At 45.1% G+C, this 19,842-nt stretch overlaps 1 protein-coding gene across 1 annotated transcript in view; it reads left to right on the plus strand.

Moving 5' to 3' along the window:
- The window catches only part of LOC136610335 (uncharacterized), a 93,915-nt gene that overhangs the window by 352 nt on the left and 73,721 nt on the right, over positions 1–19,842 (plus strand). Inside the window, exons 2-7 of the mRNA XM_066589565.1 lie at positions 147–188; positions 914–1,198; positions 1,343–1,618; positions 5,890–6,165; positions 8,681–8,983; positions 12,806–13,090. Of these exons, the coding sequence (XP_066445662.1) occupies positions 147–188; positions 914–1,198; positions 1,343–1,618; positions 5,890–6,165; positions 8,681–8,983; positions 12,806–13,090 (1,467 nt within the window). The remainder of the gene's footprint in view (positions 1–146; positions 189–913; positions 1,199–1,342; positions 1,619–5,889; positions 6,166–8,680; positions 8,984–12,805; positions 13,091–19,842) is intronic.

Genomic DNA, 19,842 nt, shown 5'->3' on the forward strand with positions numbered 1-19,842 from the left:
GATAGTGGAGAGACAGTCGCATTTTCTTTTTTCTTCCCTTGTCCTCAGTTTTCCTTTATGACACAAATGCATATATTTATTTCTCCTGATTCCTGTATACTGTTCTGGAAGAGTAACCTGTGACATTCCTGGTTATATATTCACAGTGGATACTAGAAGACGAGAACTGGGAAAAACAACGTTTATAGGTAAGAGCCATCACATAAATGACATGTCACCGTAATGTACTTATAGAGGGGGCTGCTGGTCCATTTATGTTACAGCCGCTGTGACAATCAGCCAATCACATGCCTGTATTCTTCACTCATAACAAGTCTCATCAGGAAGATCTGTTATCACAGTTAATTGCACTGAAACATCAGGATTTGAGATGATTATTACTTGTATAATGTCCGCGCAGCAGGCTGGGGTGAGCTGGGTGGAGGCAAGGGCAAATACGTGATGATCACTTGGTGTGGAACTACGGGCATCCATACTTGCATCCAATACTGCATGGGGCATCCCTGACCTGGCTGTTGCTCCTGATTTAACCACATATGCTGCACGTTTGCTGCTGCCCAACTGTTTATTACAACACTTCATTCAATGACTAGCTGTGATTGGTTCATCGAGTGCTGGCTCTGATTGGCTGAGCGCCTTGCCTAAACTAGAACTACCCTTGTGGTACTGGTACCGTCCGTCCTACGGAGCGGGAAGAGTATTCTGGGGTCAGTTCAGGAAAGTCTATTAATATAACCATAATCTGGTCTGTCCGCTGCTGCGCCATCTTGTCCTGTTGTCCCACCATCACCCGCCACATGTAGACAGAATGTCCTTCTCTGCCGGCATCACTGACATCATCTGCTCTACAATGACATCATGACGTTAGATTAACCCTTTCCCCTCTGTGTGATTCTTGTATTTGTCCCTACAGCTGGAGGTCACTTTATAGACCGACACAGAGCGGATCTAATTCACAGAATAACAAATGTAGATCCAGTCGTAAATGAGCTGTACCGTAAGGATCTGCTGACAGGGGGAGAGCGGGATAATATAATGAGACCAAGACACCCCGAGGAGAAGATGAGACGTCTGTATGTGATTATCAAACACCGGTATGATCGTAAAATGGAGGAAGTTTATCACTCTCTCTACAAGCACAATCCTCGTGTCATCGATGACCTGAATATACAGGAAGATGAATCCCAGTTAGAGAAAGGTAAGTGCTAACATGATGGGAAGAGTATTATATCTAGAAGACATTTATCTTACATTTATATCTGGCATCATCTGCTCTACAATGACATCATGACGTTAGATTAACCCTTTCCCCTCTGTGTGATTCTTGTATTTGTCTCTACAGCTGGAGGTCACTTTATAGACCGACACAAAGAGGATCTAATTCATGGAATAACATATGTAGATCGAGTCATAGATGATCTGTACCGTAATGATCTGCTGACAGTGGAAAAGCGGGATTATATAATGAGACCAGGAGAGCCTGAGGAGAAGATGAGACGTCTGTATGAGAGTATCAGAGGCCGGGATAAGGAGGAAGTTTATCACTCTTTCTATGATTATAATTCTCGTGTCATCATTGACCTGAAGATGCGAGAAGATGAATCCCAGTTAGAGGAAGGTAAGTGCTAACATGATGGGAAGAATATTATATCCAGGAGACATTTATCTTACATTTATATCTGGGCTGTCAACCTGGAATTTTTTCTTTTTATGGAAATTCACAAATAACCAACATTTTTTACGGACACATTGGAAAACCATCCTAATAATGATTATAAGTGATTGCTGTCTGTAGTCGGATACTGATATGATCTCATTACCAGCAGTTACTGTGAGCTGGACAATGACAAGAATTACAGCCATAATAACCGGCTGAAGTGTGAACAGCCTCAAAATAATCACAGACACATCTATTTATTTCATGGATGCTGGAAGAACGTGCGCTATTTTTATGGCCTGCCAAGGAATTTCTGGGCGGTTGGCAGCCTTGATTTAAACAAGTGTATAGGTATGATGAAGGGATCGTACCAAGATCACAAGTTTTCCCTCGTCCACAGGAAGCCCAGAGGATAGTGGGTAACTTGCTGATCGGTGAGGGTCTCATTGATGAGACCCCCACTGATACTGGCATGCACAGTTGGCACTTCATATCATAGAATCATAGAATGGTAGAGTTGGAAGGGACCTCCAGGGTCATCGGGTCCAACCCCCTACTCAATGTAGCATCACTAAATCATCCCAGACAGATATTTGTCCAGCCTTTGTTTGAACACTTCCATTGAAGGAGAACTCACCACCTCCTGTGGTAACCTGTTCCACTCATTGATCCCCTCACTGTCTAATATCTAATCTGTGTCTCCTCCCTTTTAGTTTCATCCCATTGCTTCTAGTCTTTCCGTGTGCAGATGAGAATAGGGCTGATCCCTCTGCTCTGTGACAGCCCTTCAGATATTTGTAGACAGCTATTAAGTCTCCTTTCAGCCTTCTCTTCTGCAAGCTAAACATTCCCAGATCCTTTACCCGTTCCTCATAGGACATGATTTGCAGACCGCTCACCATCTTGGTAACTCTTCTCTGAACTTGCTCCAGTATGTCAATGTATTTTTTAAAGTGGGGTGCAAAGAACAGGACACAGTATTCCAGATGAGGTCTGACTAAGGAAAAGGGGATAATTACTTCACGTGATCTAGACTCTATGCTTCTCTTAATACATCCCAGAATTGTGTTTGCCTTTTTGGCTGCTGCATCATATTGTTGACTCATGTTCAGTCTGTGATCTATTAGTATACCCAAGTCTTTTTCACATGTGCTGCTGCTTAGCCCGGTTCCTCCCATTCTGTATGTGCTTTCTTCATTTTTCTTGCCCAGATGTAGGACTTTGTATTTCTCCTTGTTAAATACAATTCTGTTAGTCGCTGCCCACTCTGCAAGCTTTTCTAGATCTTTTTGAATACTCTCTCTCTCTTCTCTAGTGTTAGCTACGAGGGGCTGCTGATATGTCTTTGGCTTTACCCAGAGAGAAACGAGATAGGAAGATGAAACTTTACCTTTATTCCATATACTCTCCACTGATGTCAACACACTTCTTATATTGGTATTTTAAGTTCTGTAAGTCTTGCAAAAAGGAGGATTTCGGTTGTGCCTCAAACCAGTCATCCGTAGCAGCCATGGCATCAGAAATGGTGTGAAATTTGGTACCCTTGAGGTGTTACTTCAGGTTTGGAAACAGATGATAATCGGAGGGAGCTAGATCTGGTGAATAAGGTGGGTGGTCAACCAGCTGGAAGCCTAGCTCCACCAGTTTTGCCGTGGTTGCTTGTGCAGTGTGAGCGGAGGTGTTGTCTTGCAGGAACAAGTTTCCTTTGGACAGCTTGCCGCACCAATCGGCCTTCAGAGCTACCTTCATTTGGTCCAAAATTTCAATGTAATACCTTGCATTGATGGTGGAACCATTTTGAAGGTAGTCCACTAGCGGCACACCCTCCTTATCCCAGAACACAGACGCCATCACCTTAGTGGCTGATTTTTGCACCCTGAACATCTTTGGGTGAGAAGAACCACTGTGCCTCCACTGTTTTGACTGTTCCTTGGTTTCAGGGTCATACAAATAAATCCAGGTCTCATCCATAGTGACCGGTCGATCCAGGAAGTTCTTATCAGTCCGGAAACGCTGACAAATGGACCGGGAAGTTTTCACTCGCATGCTTTTCCAATCTGTTGTCAAACATTTGGGGACCCACTTTGCAGATAGCTTCTTCATGTTCAGATGTTCATGGATAATGACACAAACACGTTCACCAGAAATCCTCATGACGTCTGCTATTCCTTTAGCTAAAGATGGCCAATTCTCCAGTATGAGGTTGTGCGCAGCATCGACGATCTCCGGAACAACAACCTCTCTCGGTCATCCAGGATGTTCCTCATCATTGGTGCTGAAGTGGCCCGTTTTTAAATCTGGCAACCCAGTTCTTAACTGTAGAATATGAGGGGCGTTGATCACCCAATGTCTGCGACATATCACCATAAATATCCTTTGCGGACTTTCCTTGCAGAAACAACAATTTTATCACTCCTCTGCTTTCATTTGCTGTGAACATCGTCTTAGACTTCGCCATTTTGTTTTCCTACACGCTTAGAACATAAGCTACAAACACAAAATTTTGAAACCATATATTAGACACATAAGGCTTTCATGTAATGTTACATTCGTTACCATAGAAACAAAAAAAGAACACAAAGCCAAAGACTTATCAGCACCCCCTCATATCCCTCCTAGCTTTCTGCCAGCTTCAAATTTGGTCAGTTTCCCATCAATTCCCTCCTCCATATCATTTATAAAAATGTTGACCAACACTGGGCATAGGACAGAGCCTTGTGGTTCCCCACTTGATACATTCTTCCACTTGGATGTGCAGCCATTTATGATGATTCTTTGAGTACGATCACTCAGCCAGTTGTGAATCTATCTAACAGTTGCCTTGTCAATTCCCTATTTTGTCATTTTTTCAATAAGTATGGTATGAGATACTTTTTCAAATGCTTTACTAAAGTCAAGATATACTATATCTACCGAATTTCCCTGATCAACCCAGTCGGTGATTCTGTCATAGAAGGAAATTAGATTTGTCTGGCATGACTTGCTTGTTACAAACCCATGCTGGCTCTGGTTAATTACTCCATTTTTATCCAATTACTTGCATACATGCTGTTTAATAATTTGTTCAAAGATCTTTCCCAGTATGGAAGTCAGGCTCACAGGTCTGTAGTTTCTTGGATCCACCTTCTTCCCTTTTTTGAAGATAGGGACAACATTTGCCCTTTTCCAATCTTCTGGAACTTCTCCTGTTCTCCAGGAATTTTCAAAGATTATGGCGAGTGGTTCAGCAATTACCTCTGCTGCTTCCTTTAGTATCCTAGGATGTAATTCATCTGGACCTTGAGACTTGAGTTCATTTAAGTTAGCTATGTGTTCCCTCACCATCTCTCTGCTTACAGAGCCTGCATTCTTTTATTCCTCCAATAGCACAGGGAAAATCAGTTGATGTTCCATCTACTTTCTGAGAGAAAACAAAATAGGAATTTAAAAGTTCGGCCTTCTCAACATCATTCTTAACCAATTCACCTTTTTCATCCTGTAAGCATCCAGTAGCATCTTTGATTCTTCTTTTGCTTTTGACATACCCCCAAAATCCTTTTGCATTGCTTTTGGTCTCTGTTGCAAGCCTCAATTCATTATCAGCTTTAGCTTTCCTGACACTTGCCCTACAGTTTCTGCAGACCCCATTATATTCTTCTTTAGATATTTCTCCCTCTTTCCGTTTGATAAACATATTTTCTTTGTTTTTAACATGTGTACAAGTTCTGTGTTCATCCATCCGGGTCTCTTTAAATGCTTCCCATTCTTCCTTCTTTTAGGGATTGTTAACGATTGTGCTTTAAGAATCTCATTTTGCAATATTCCCAACCTTCTTGGACATTTCTGTCCTTAAGGACATCCAGCCATTGGATTCTTCCTAGCCTATTTCTGAGTTCATTAAAATCTGTAGAGATGAGCGAGCAGGCTCGTTTAGAGCAATTATTCGAACAAGCATCACTTTTTTCGTGTAACTGCCTACTCGGGCGAAAATATTCGGGGGTGAGAGGAGGGTTGGGGTTTGAGTGCCTTTCAGTAAACTCGGTACGGGACGTCCTACGGAGCGGGAATAGTATTCCGGGGTCAGTTCAGGAGAGTTTATTAATATAAAGTTAATCTGGTCTGTCAGCTGCCGCGCCATCCTGTCCTGTTGTCCCACCACCACCCCCCACATGTAGACAGATTGTCCTTCAATGACATCATGACATTAGATTAACCCTTTCCCCTCTGTGTGATTCTTGTATTTGTCTCTACAGCTGGAGGTCACTTTATAGATCGACACAGAGAGGATCTAATTCACAGAATAACAGATGTAGATCCAGTCGTAGATGATCTGTTCCATAAGCGTCTGCTGAGAATGGGCCATTGGCATTATATAAGGAAACCAAGAGAGCCTGAGGAGAAGATGAGACGTCTGTATGAGATTATCAGAGAGCAAGATTACCGGGATAAGGAGGAAGTTTATAACTCTTTCTACAAGTACAATCCTTACATCATCGAAATGCAGGAAGACGAACCCCAGTTAGAGGAAGGTAAGTGCTGACATGATGGGAAGAAGATTATATCCAGGAGACCTTTATCTTACATTTATATCTGGGCTGTCAACGCAATTTTTTTTTCCTTTTTCTGAACAATCACGGACAACCAACACTTTTTACGAACACATCGGAAAACCATCCTAATAATGACTATAAGTGATTGCTGTCTGTAGTCGGATACTGATATGATCTCATTACCAGCAGTTACTGTGAGCTGGACAATGACAAGAATTACAGCCATAATAACCGGCTGAAGTGTGAACAGCCTCAAAATAATCACAGTCACATCTATTTATTTCATGGAAGCTGGAAAAAACGTGCGCTATTTTTGTGGGCTTTCAATGTCTGGAAGGTTGGCAGCCTTGATTTAAAAAATTGTAAAAGTGTAATGAAGAGGTCGTACCAAGATCACAAGTTATCCCCCGTCCACAGGAAGCTCACAGGATAGGGGATAACCTGCTGATAGGTAGTGCTGAGACCCCCGATGATCTTCAGAATGGGGGTCCTATATCCTCCCTCTGCCTGTTACTGTGGGGGTCACTCCTGCCCTGCAGTGACATCAGAATATATGGAGCTCTGATGGGGCGTGCACGGTCTGCACTTCAAACGGGTACCGCTCGGATATCTGAGCACATCAGCACAAACATCGCTCCAATCAGTCTCCTCTTCACTGCTGGGGGGTGCAATAACTTTACAGCCAGGTGAATGGAGGCACAGGACCACAGTTCTCAGATTCAGTAGGGGTCTCTGTAATGAGACCCCACCAATCAGCATATTATCCCCTGTACTATCCTGTGGACGGGGAATAATCTGTGATCTTGTTACAACCCCTTTATAGCCTAAACCTAGAAATTAATGAGAAAAGTATGAAGAAGGATAAACAATGGCGCAGTGATGATGCGGCCTCATGAGTGGTTGATGTCTATGGAACAATTACTAATATTGCCCCTTCCCTCGCCCGCACCCAGGGCACCATTACAGCTCACACACAGATGGGTAAATCACCGGATGTCACGAAATCACAGATTTCTATAGACAGACCAAAGCTTCTATATACAGATGACAATCATGTGGGGGCTGCAGGGATAGACAGAGGGGTATTCTCTGGGGGCTTCTTTAGCACCGTAGTGACCGGCCTATTTACACCTTACAGGGAACCCGTCACCACAAGATCCATGTTAGTCCCCCGCACCGTGTAATATAGCACCCCCACATGGGAGCAGCCGGGAAACAATATAGCAATAACTGAAAATATAATTTTATTCTTCGTGCCCCGCGTGCAAATGTGCCGCCTGAAGTCTAAGAGCCGTTCCAAGTGATCAGCCTTCCAAGTCAGCATATATATAAAGCCCGGCCTCTTCCACAGTCTCACTGCTCTTACAGTAAAGAACCCTTTTCTATGTTGGTGATGAAACCTGTTTTCTTCTAGACGTAGCGGATGCCCTCTTGTTACCGTCGCAGTCCTGGGTATAAACAGATCCTGGGAGAGATCCTTGTATTGTCCCCTCATGTATTTATACATAGTTATTTGGTCGCCCCTTAGCCATCTTTTCTCCAGGATGAATAATCCCAGTTTTGATGCCTCTCCAGATATTCCAGTCCCGTCATTCCATGTATTAGTTTAGTTGCTCTTCTTTGGACCCCCTCCAGCACTGTAACATCTTTCCTGAGCACCGGTGACCAGAACTGTATGCAGTATTCCATGTGGGGCCTGACAAGTGCCTTATATAGTGGGAGGATAATGTTCTCATCCCTCGCCCCTATATCTCTCTTATTGCACCCCAAGACTTTATTTGCTTTAATTAATGCAGCAGCTGACCGGCATTGATTGCTCGATTTTAGTCTACAGTCCACTAGTACCCCCAGGTCTTTTTCAATATCACTTTTCCCTAGCATTATCCCATTCAGTGTATATTGGTGACATCCGTTTCTCCTGCCCATCTGGGCCTAGATGCCATGAATACTACTTCAAGCTGCAGCTCATTGCAACAGACTCTCCTAATCCTGTAACCTCACCCCCTCTCAGTATTTCCCCGTAGTAATAGGGCCATACTAAATATGTGCCCCCCTCTATGTCCCCAATTACTAATAATGCCCTCTCAGTGGCATCAATTAATAATGGTGCCTCCTTCCATGAAATTATTGCTGGTCATTAAAATGTCAGCAAATGCTTGAATTCCTCATAATATATTGTAACTATTGTGGAACAGGTTTTCTTAGAATCCCAGATCCCATTTTCTATATAATTATACATTTCCAGGAGGAATAGCAGAGGAATAGCGCAGTGCAAAGCTCTATCAAAAGACACTGCAGCGTGTTTATTTCATGTAGAATCTAAGTAATTACTAATCTGATGAGTCTGGAGACGGACAGATCCTATATAAATACATTGTATCGTAGGCTGGAAAACAGGAAAAGCCCTTTAAAGAAATACAGTAGTAGCACAAATATCTAGAACCATCCAGAATGTAACGACCTTGTGTCCTTCTCCCATGATTCTCTCCCACAGGACTCGGGGTAACCTTTATAGATCGTCACCGATCAGATCTTGTTATTCGGATAACAGATGTGGATCCAGTTCTTCGTGATCTCCGGGACCAGAAGCTACTGACCCAGGAACAGTATGATGATGTGGTGAAAAAGCCGACAAACTGGAAGAAGATGGAAGAGCTGTGTGACGTCATCAGTCACTGGGAGGACGCTGGGAAGTATAAGGCTTATATCACACTCAGAAGACTCAACAAACATCTCATCACAGACTTGGAAGTGAAGGACAGGATGTGGAGAGAAGTAAAACTACCAAAAGTCAGGGGTAAGAATGGAAATCTGAAATCCCATTTCTAATTTGACGGTTTCTCCAGTCCCAGCTGTAAGAGCAGGAGCTCAGCTGTCATTAAATAGACAAGCGTCAGCTCCTCCTATGCTTCACACAGACCAAGCCACTATAAAAAGATGGCAGGCTCGCCTAAAACCTCTTAGTGACCACCGTAAGCATACAGATGGATGCAGTTTTTAAACACTAAAGGCCCCCCATACACATTAGGAGAAAGTCATCCTCACCCACTGATTTTGGTGGTGTTTTATGTCTGTTGTATGTCTCCCAACCCAGACACAGTTATAATTTTGCAATATATTTAAATGAGTTAGGCTAGCACCGCGTCCTTTTATGACTTCATCAGGCACCTAATGTCTTGGAAGATAGTATAATTGTTTGATTTCTAGGTTACTTTGTTTTCCTTATTAGCATAAATACCCAGATGAGCGTGCATCGCCTTATAAGTCTCCTACCTCACCTTTCAGGTGTCTTTTCACACCCCTTCTGGGTGCTGTCATTGGGAGAGACAATGCCCCCTCCCAGCCCACTCACACCATAGGTATCTCCACACTGTTTTTAGGTGCTCACCTTAAAGAGGGATGACAACCCTTTTGACCCACGTCAGAGCCCTCTCATCAGCCAAGCCAGAAACTTACTGCACGCTGATGAGGGGCAAAAACCCTGAAACAGCTGTCTGTGTATGGTTTTCTATCCTTAATGGTGAGCTTATCTAATCTTGAAAGAGTAAGAGAAAGTGCATCTAAGAGAGACTGCTTTATTCCCTTCAGTCTTCCCCAAATAACCTCTCAATACCACAGATGTTTGCTGTGGTTTAATGAACTCATTCTTTAGGGTAGAATCAGATGAGAAAGAACTGTTATTACCGGCTATACCTGAGAAGCTTGTGTCTTATGCTGCATTTCAAAGTTGGATTTGTCGTGTTGCTGTGAAATTTTTTCGTAAACTGTGTACCTTCGGTTTACTTTATCAAATCTGATGTGGACTCTTCATTTTATTGCTACCAGAAGGATCACTCAAAAAGGTATTGGTTTCATAAGAACATTAGAATTTCTACATTTATCACTACCGTTATTACTTTTACTACTGTGCGCTGCCGGGCCAGACCATGTTTTGGTGTGTTGGGGAGGAACGGCTGAGCCACTGGTGACAACCACCTTAATCTCCCACTGTTTTCCCCTTCCTAAGAGGTCTGCCTTTGACCGCCACACAAGTTACTAGCAGGTTTGTGGACAACACATACACTGAATCTGTTTATCTGTGAGCAGAAAGACAGAATAGCAGTGACTGTGAGCTGCTCTACATCATCAGGAGCCCAGCAACATCGGAGAAGTTGAGAGAGTGCAGAGAGGTTTGGGATCAGTTACCGGGCTGCCGTCCCCATACTTGGGAAACAGCACATGAGGAGGACTTTTATGTATTGTGGTGTCCATGTTGGAGACCCAACAGAAAGTCTGATGGACCGAAGTTCTACGGTGACACTGACAGAGGTTAGATGTTGTGGACACTGGGAGGACCTTGATGAGCAAGAAGTCATGGAGTAGAGGAATAAGCCATGAGTCGGAAAAACACAGAGACCTCATGGAAGGACAGGACTTGTGTGCTCACACTTTATGGACTTTGCAGACTGTGACGGACACACCTAACCATTAACTTGAGGTCCCACTGCAGAGATTTAAGTGCTGCTGTCCGAATTGACAGCAGCATTTAAAGGATTAATAACCCTGATCGGCCACGTGGCCGGTCAGAGCTGTTGCCGCCGGGTGTCGGCTATAATAAACAGCCTGCATCCGCGATGTATGATGAGATGGCGATCTCTCGTCATACATACCCCACCCTGCAGGATGTAACTGTATGTCCTACAGTGGGAAGGGATTAAAGGGGGCGGTGCATATCTTTTGGGGTTTGTTGTCTAATAGTAGCACTAACGGATAAAATCCAAGGGAAGTTCCTGTGACAGAGGAAATAAGGTGAGTAACCTTTTTCCGAAAGTCTTGCATTATAGGGCAGAACCACCAAATGTGTAGATGAGAGCCAATGTTTTTATCCCCTAAAGCACAGGTAGGAGATTTCGGGATAGATGCCATAAAAATGGGATGGCACTAAATATACTCTACGTAGAACCTTTAAGGATATCTCTGTAAGACTATCTTGGCAACAATTTTTGCTCAGGCTCTCACTGCAGTGGCACCATCATTCTATAGTTAAAGAGGCATTTAAGTCTGATTCCCATTGGGTCATATAGGGTCATTTATTTTGTTGTGTTTTATTTAGTGTGTTGCATAGATGTGACAATGTGCCTGGGTAAATTGGGCAGTATTTGCATAGTACCTCCAGTGGGTTCAAGTCCACTTTAGATTCTCTGGGTACAAGGGGGGACCAAAAGTGAAATACCTGAGTTATTCTCCACCACTCTGTTGGGCAAGGTTGGAAATGGTTTCTTAAAGAGGATAGTGAGATAAGCCTACCATAAAATAAGAAGTCATATGGGGTAGTTATGTTCTTAATCTGCCACCAGATAAAGCTTGTAACTATTTGTCCTAGAGGCACTGCTGGGTTAGACAGGACCAGGGTCAGAGGGTATGGGCCAGAACGGAGCAGGAGTCATCTTGAATCGGGCCTGATGCCATAGCAAAATGGTAAAAAATTAGAGTGGGGCTGTATTTCAGAGACTAGTTGGAAGGGTGGACCTGGCCCAGAGCAGGCCAATAATAGGGACATAATTGCGTCATTTCTATGAAAACCCATAATGGGAAGTTAGGTCCTGCATAAATTGGTGGAATTTGGGCTAAACAGGCTGGCTTGTAATAGCTAAGGAGGTTAGGTACTGATAGGCCACCTTATTTCTTGTAAAGGAACGAGTTCCAAATAGGTACAACATTCTTGATAGTAATACCATTTTTGATAACCTGATGACCAAGGGGTCACAAAGTACAGGAAAAAGCCATGCTTCAGAGAAAGACCCAGACCACGTGGAAGGAGAGAAAGGCTCCCTTTCCACATGGGACTCAGTCCCGAAAGAGGACGGCATGGTGTATCTGATGCACAGATGCAAGACGTGAGACCGGCCTCGAATGACTGACCTGTGAACTCACACTTTATTGACATTGTAGACTGTGACGGACACACGTAACCGTTAATCTGAGGGTTACTATGTGTTTATATGCTAATGATGCGTACTGGTAATATGGGGGTTATTCATGGGCACTTTGTAGAGGCACAACCCACTAAGGGGAAGCTATGATATGAAGATGATGGTTTGCTGTTTTAATGTACCTTTCACTCGTATCGTGCGTGCAGTCTGTGAGGAGGCGGAGCTTTGAATCTATTAAGGAATGAGGGAGATGGTCTGTATTAATTGCAGTTTTATACCATTGTTTTATACCCATGGATCTTATGGCCACGAGGATAGTGCAATGCCACCGACCTGGAAACATTTAGTATGTAATATCCTGATGGAGACCTAATGATTCAGTTGGGATTAGAGTGCCTTTCTGAAAGCTCTAACACTGTAAGTGTGACTTGCGGTCCAGGTTATTATGCAGCGTTCCGGTACCGGCCGTCCCACGGAGCAGGAAGAGTATTCCGGGGTCAGTTCAGGAGAGTTATTAATAATATAACCATAATCTGGTCTGTCCGCTGCCGCGCCATCCTGTCCTGTTGTCCCCCCCCCCCCCCCCCTCACATGTAGACAGAATGTCCTTCTCTGCCGGCATCACTGACATCATCTGCGCTACAATGACATCATGACATTAGATTAACCCTTTCCCCTTTGTGTGATTCTTGTATTTGTCTCTACAGCTGGAGGTCACTTTATAGACCGACACAGAGAGGATCTAATTCACAGAATAACAAATGTAGATCCAGTCGTAGATGATCTGTTCCGTAAGCGTCGGCTGACAGTGGAAGAGCGGGATAATATAATGAGACGAGGAGAGCCTGAGGAGAAGATGAGACGTCTGTATGAGATTATTAGAGACCGGGATTACTGGGATAAGGAGGAAGTTTATCGCACTTTCTACAAGCACAATCCTCGTGTTATCAATGACCTGAAGATGCGGGAAGATGAACCCCAGTTAGAGGAAGGTAAGTGCTAACATGATGGGAAGAAGATTATATCCAGGAGACATTTATCTTACATTTATTGTATATCTGGGCTGTCAACCTGAATTATTCCTTTTTATGGACACATAATCCAAAAATCACAGATAACCAACATTTATTTCGGACACATTGGAAAACCATCCTAATAATGACTATAAGTGATTGCTGTCTGTAGTCGGATACTGATATGATCTCATTACCAGCAGTTACTGTGAGCTGGACAATGGCAATAATTACAGCCGTAATAACTGGCTGAAGTGTGAACAGCCTCAAAATAATCACAGACACATCTATTTATTTCATGGAAGCTGGAAAAAACGTGCGCTATTATTATGGGCTTTCAATTTCTGGAAGGTTGGCAGCCTTGATTTAAAAAATTGTATAAGTGTAATGAAGAGGTCATACCAAGATCACAAGTTATCCTCCGTCCACAGGAAGCCCACAGGATAGGGGTAACCTGCTGATAGGTAGTGCTGAGACCCCCGATGATCTTCAGAATTATATAAGGAGACTACGAGAGCCTTAGGAGAAGATGTGACGTCTGTATGCGATTATCAGAAACCAGGATTACATTGATAGGCTTATTCCACACCGGCGAGAAAATCGCGCCAAAATCAAATCCTTGTTCCTGCGATTTTGGGCATCTGTCTGCAATGCTTTTTATGGAGAATAATCTTGCATCGCTGCCGCTCACGATAAGCCGGGGTTCACACTGGGCAGATTTGCGGCGGAAATTCCGTCTGGAATTTCACTGCGGCAGATCCGCCTGCCGCCGCTAATCCTGGAATTATCCGCTCATGTGGACGAGATTTCTCAGAAATCTCGTCCACACGGGAAGGCAAATCCGCCACGGCAGCATGTTCATTTTTTTTCTTCTTCCGCTGCGGCCACCCTCTCCTCTATAGGAGCGCTGGCCGCAGGGAAAAAGTGAGCGGCCGAGCCACTTTAAAACCTGCGGCTAAGTGCTGTGGGTTTTGAAGCAGTGCTTTTCCGCGTTTTTTCGCTGCGGCCAAACCGTGAGTTTTCCGACGAGATTCCGGCGTGTGAGAACCCAGTCTAAAATCGCAGCATTTTTTAATTGCAAAAGTCAGTGGGACTTTCTAATGTTATAATCGTATTGCTTGTTGGTTGCATTGCGATACGATATAAAAAAGCCTCCTTAGGGAAACATGGGAGATTAAAAGAAAAATCGCACATCGCAGAGAGGGCCTGCACGACTTTATATCCCCTCCATTTCACATCAGTATCGCTAATGGGAAGGGAACCATTGTAAATCATTGATTTCCTAATCTGCTTTTTTACGGACTATCGCATAAGGCGAAAATCTGTGTTTTGTCGCCTGTGTGAAATCACTTATAAGAAGGAAGTTTATCTCACTTTCTATAAGCACAATCCTTGCAACTTCGATAAACTGAGGATGCAAGGAGATAAATTACAGTTCGGTCGATAGACGCTCGTGTGAATCCTGCCTGAGTTTTCACGGCTGGCCGATATACGCTACTATCTGATGCATTGGATTCCAATGCATCAGATCACACGGATATATTCCTGTGGCGTAAAAGCGCCCGGCCAGCCAATATAGTGCCGGGTGCTTTTATACTGACCAGGAAAGATAGTTCAGGAACTATCTTTCTAGCTGGAATATGGCCGCTGCCATAGACTCCTATGGAAGCCAATGACAGCGGCAGAAGAAGGGATTGGGGGGGGGGGGAGTTTAGAAGTGTGACTGCTAAACTCCCTCCCCCTTCTCTCCTCCTTTCTGCTCCTTGCTGACTTATTGCAATGGGAGGGGGTGAAGGCGGAGCTATTTGCTAAACTTCCGCCCCATCCCATTCCTCTACTGGACTCCTCATCCCACCACCTTCCCTTGCAGAGAGCCAGCGTGGGGCAGAGAGAGGGAGACATGGCGTCCCGAGCTTGGCTTTTGTGCGCCAGGTGGGGACCGTCTGAAAAGGTGGGGAAGGTTAGATTTGTGCGCCTGTTCACATGCTAGACACATCTATTTTTTTAATGGACGCTGGAAACACATGCGCTATTATAATGGACTTTCCAGGAATGTCTGGATGGTTGGCAGACCTGATTTAACCAATTGTATATGTATGATGAAGAGGTCGTACCAAGATCACAAGTTATCCCCCGTCCACAGGAAGCCCACAGGATAAGGGATAACCTGCTGATTGGTAGTGCTGAGACCCCCGATGATCTTCAGAATTGGGTTTCTGTGTCCCCCCTCTGCCTGTTACTGTGGAGGTCAGAATATATGGAGCACTGACGGGGCATTCACGGTCTGCACTTCATTTATTTCAATGGGGCTGATAGAGAAACCTAAACGGGTGGCACTCAGATATCTCAGCATTCCAAGTGAAAGTAAATAAAGCATCAGCACAACCATCATTCCAATCAGTTTCCTCTTCATTGCTGGGGGTGCAGTAACCTCGCAGTGAGGAGGATGAGGCACAGGACCACGATTCTCAGGATCAGTTTAGGTCTCAGCGATGAGACTCCCACGATAAGCAAGTTATCCCCTATTCTGTGGATATCCTGTGGATCGGGGATAGCCTGCGATCTTGTTATAACCCATTTATAGCCTAAACCTAGAAATTGATGAGAAAAGTACGAAGAAGGATAAACAATGGCGCAGTGATGATGCGGCCTCATGAGTGGTTGATGTCTATAGAACAATTACTAATATTGCCCCTTCCCCCGCACCCGGTGCACCATTACAGCTCACACACAGAGGGGTAAATTACCGGATGTCACTGAATCACAGATTTCTATAGACAGACCAAAGCTTCTACATACAGATGACCGACAATCATGTGGGGGCTGCAGGGATAGACAGAGGGATTTTCTCTGGGGGCTTATTTAACCTCTCGGTGACCGGCCTATTTTGCAGGGAACCCGTCACCACAAGATCTATGTTAGTCCCCCGCACCGTGTAATGTAGCATCCCACACATGAGAGCAGCCAGGAAACAATATAGCAATAACTTAAGATATAATAGTATTCCGCATGCCCCGCATGCAAATGTGCCACCTGAAGTCCAAGAGCCATTCCAAGTCATCAGGCCACCAAGTCTATATATATATTGTGAGGGATTAGCGTTTAGGATCGGTAGCAACCTGGGCATAAGCAGTCAGAGACAGTGACACTTGCGATAAAGTCTTTAGTCCAAGCAAACATAAAATAAAACCTGCTCGTCCGAGCACTTACTAAACAGGTAGCGTCCCTGTCTACACTCTGGTAACACAAAAATGGCTCCTGCATGCAGCCAGCCAGGTCTCTCAGACCTGCAGAGGTCTCAGCTCTCCCCTAGGCCCTGTAGGCCCAGGCTTTATATGGCCTGGTACCAGCCCCACCTGGTACGTGGGAGTGACCGTCCCACCCTTCACTTTGGCCACTCCAGGAAAAGCCGGCCCGGATTATGTGGCTTGGAGCCACTTACATACTACAACGTGTTAGTGGCTTAATGCCACTAACACTATACTGCCGGCTTCCTCCACCGAGCCCAGGCTCCTCGGTGGCACGTATCTGCCCAAGCGCTCCCCAAGACAGCATAGGAGAGCATCCTAGGTGATATATACCTGCCCTCCAGCACCTTGCCGGTCACCATCTCACATACCCTCCCCCTCTGTTCGAGTCTGTGGGGTCGGACACCTTTAGCCGCCATGCAATGCGTCCTTGATAAGGCATCGGCATTGCCCTGTAGCTTTCCGGCCCTGTGTTCTACCGAAAAGCTAAAATTTTGAAGGGTCCGGAACCATCTAGTGACTCTGGCATTTCTTTCTTTTGCCTGGGACATCCAGGTTAAGGGGGAGTGGTCTGTGATCAGCCTGAAGTGCCGACCTAGCAGGTAGTACTTTAGGGATTCCAGAGCCCACTTGATGGCTAGGCACTCCCGCTCAACGATGCTGTAATTTTTCTCCGGGGGCGTGAGCTTCCGGCTCAGATATATCACGGGATGTTCCTCTCCCTCTACTTCTTGGGACAGGACGGCTCCCAGTCCCACATCGGACGCGTCTGTTTGGACAATAAATTCTCCTTTGAAATTGGGTGTGACTAACACTGGACGTCTACAGAGGGCCCGTTTTAATTCTTGGAACGCCTTTTCTGCGTCAGGGTTCCACTTGACAATGACTGACTTACTGTTCTTGGTCAAGTCTGTTAGGGGTGCTGCTATGCTAGCAAAGTTCTGCACGAACCACCTATAGTACCCTACAATGCCTAAAAAAGCCCTCACCTGCTTTTTAGTAGTGGGTTGTGGCCAGTCCTGAACGGCTTCAATTTTATTGATCTGGGGTTTTATGATACCCCTGCCTATTACATACCCCAGGTATCGTGCTTCTTCGAGGCCTATGGCGCACTTCTTTGGGTTTGCTGTGAGCCCTGCTTTTCTAAGGGAGTTCAGTACTGCCTGTACCTTGGGTAGATGGCTGTCCCAGTCTTCGCTAAAGATGATGATATCATCTAAATATGCTGACGCATATTGATGATGGGGTTTGAGTATGATATCCATCAATCTTTGGAAGGTTGCTGGGGCTCCATGCAAACCGAAGGGTAGGCAGATGTACTGAAACAACCCTTCTGGTGTGGCAAACGCAGTCTTTTCTTTCGCGCTCTCCGTAAGGGGAACCTGCCAGTAGCCTTTAGTAAGGTCGAGAGTGGAAAAGTACCTGGCATGACCCAGTCTCTCAATTAACTCGTCCACTCTCGGCATTGGGTATGCGTCAAATTTTGACACGTCATTTAGCTTCCGGAAGTCGTTACAGAAGCGCAGAGAGCCATCAGGTTTTGGTATCAGCATGATAGGGTTGGACCATTCGCTTTTCGACTCCTCAATTACCCCGAGGTCTAGCATTTTCTTGACCTCCTCTGAGATGGCTCGTCTGCGGGCTTCTGGAACCCTGTACGGTTTCAACTGAACCTTTACCCCTGGTTCAGTTATAATGTCGTGTTTTATGACACCAGTATGCCCTGGTATATCTGAGAACACATCTGAATTACGTTGTATAAATTCCCTCGACTCTTGTTGTTGGGATTTGGACAGGCACCCTGATACACACACCTCTGGGACCGCCCCATGGGGGGTGCTCACTGCAGTCAGGGCTTCTCTGTCCTTCCATGGCTTAATTAGGTTTACATGGTACAACTGTTCTGGTTTCCGCCTACCTGGCTGGTATACCTTATAATTTACCTCTCCGACTTTCTCAATTATTTCATAGGGCCCTTGCCATTTTGCTAGGAATTTACTTTCTAGGGTGGGCACCAACACTAGTACCTGATCCCCAGGGTTGAAGGTTCTCACCTTGGCGGACCGGTTATATACCCGGCTTTGGGCTTCTTGAGCCTGCTGTAAATGTTCTCTAACAATGAGCATGACCGCCGTAATTCGATCTTGCATGAGGGAGATGAGTTCAATAACACTCCTGTAGGGGGTGGACTCGTGCTCCCAGGTCTCCTTAGCTACATCAAGGAGCCCTCGGGGATGTCTACCATAAACAAATTCAAAGGGAGAGAACCCAGTGGAGGATTGTGGGATTTCACGGATTGAGAACATTAAATATGGCAGCAGACAGTCCCAGTCCTTCCCATCCTTATTGACTACCCTTTTTAGCATGCTTTTTAGGGTCTTATTAAATCTCTCAACCAGACCATCCGTCTGTGGGTGGTACACAGACGTCCGTAAGTGCTTAATATTCAGCAGTTTACACAATTCCTTCATGACCTTTGACATAAAGGGGGTTCCTTGGTCCGTCAGGATCTCTTTTGGTATGCCCGTGCGGGAAAACGTGAAGTAGTTCCTTTGCAATACCCTTGGATGACGTATTGCGTAAAGGAACGGCTTCGGGGTAACGGGTGGCATAGTCTACAACCACTAATATATGTTGGTGACCCCGGGCAGACTTTACCAAGGGCCCAACTAGGTCCATAGCGATCCGCTCGAACGGCACCTCTATGATGGGCAAGGGCACTAAGGGGCTCCGGTAATGGGGCATAGGAGCTGTTATTTGACACTCCGGGCACGACTCACAGTAACGTTTTACATCACCATGTACCCCCGGCCAGAAAAAACGCTGAAGGATGCGTTCCTTAGTCTTTTCGCTCCCGAGATGACCTCCCAGCACATGCTTGTGCGCCAGGTCTAAGACCATCCTGCGATAAGACTGAGGTACCACCAGTTGTTCCACCACCTCCCCACGGACCTTGTCAACCTGATACAACAATTCTTGGTTGACTGCAAGGTGTGGAAACACAGTATCAGCCCCTGGAAATTGAGGCTCCCCATTCAGTACTTTAACATTTTCCCTGGCCTTTACTAAGGTAGGGTCTCGGAGCTGCTCAGTTCCGAAATTGGCACGTGAGACCTCTAAGTCAGGGGTCAGAAACACTCTTTTCTCCTTAGGGAGAGCAACTATATACTATAAACTAAATGAGGAGACTCAAATGGCCACGCACGCTCCTCTGGGTAATATGCAAATAAGGGAGATGGAATAACTCCTCCACAGTGCCACCTATTGAAAGGCAGCATTCCTTCAAGTCAAAGGCCGACTTTTTATACAAGTCTTGTTACAATGACTGGGAATTAAAAGCAACCCTGCAACCACTTCGTCCTGTACATCCGTCTCACCCGCCAGTACTGTTAAGGGAAAGTTATCCCCATCTTCTTGGGTCACCCCTACTGCTGGAACCGTACCCTCAGGGTCAAATGGTTCCGGACACACATCATACACATT

This window comes from Eleutherodactylus coqui, chromosome 2, assembly GCF_035609145.1.
Source record: "Eleutherodactylus coqui strain aEleCoq1 chromosome 2, aEleCoq1.hap1, whole genome shotgun sequence".
NCBI classification, from domain to species: domain Eukaryota; kingdom Metazoa; phylum Chordata; class Amphibia; order Anura; family Eleutherodactylidae; genus Eleutherodactylus; species Eleutherodactylus coqui.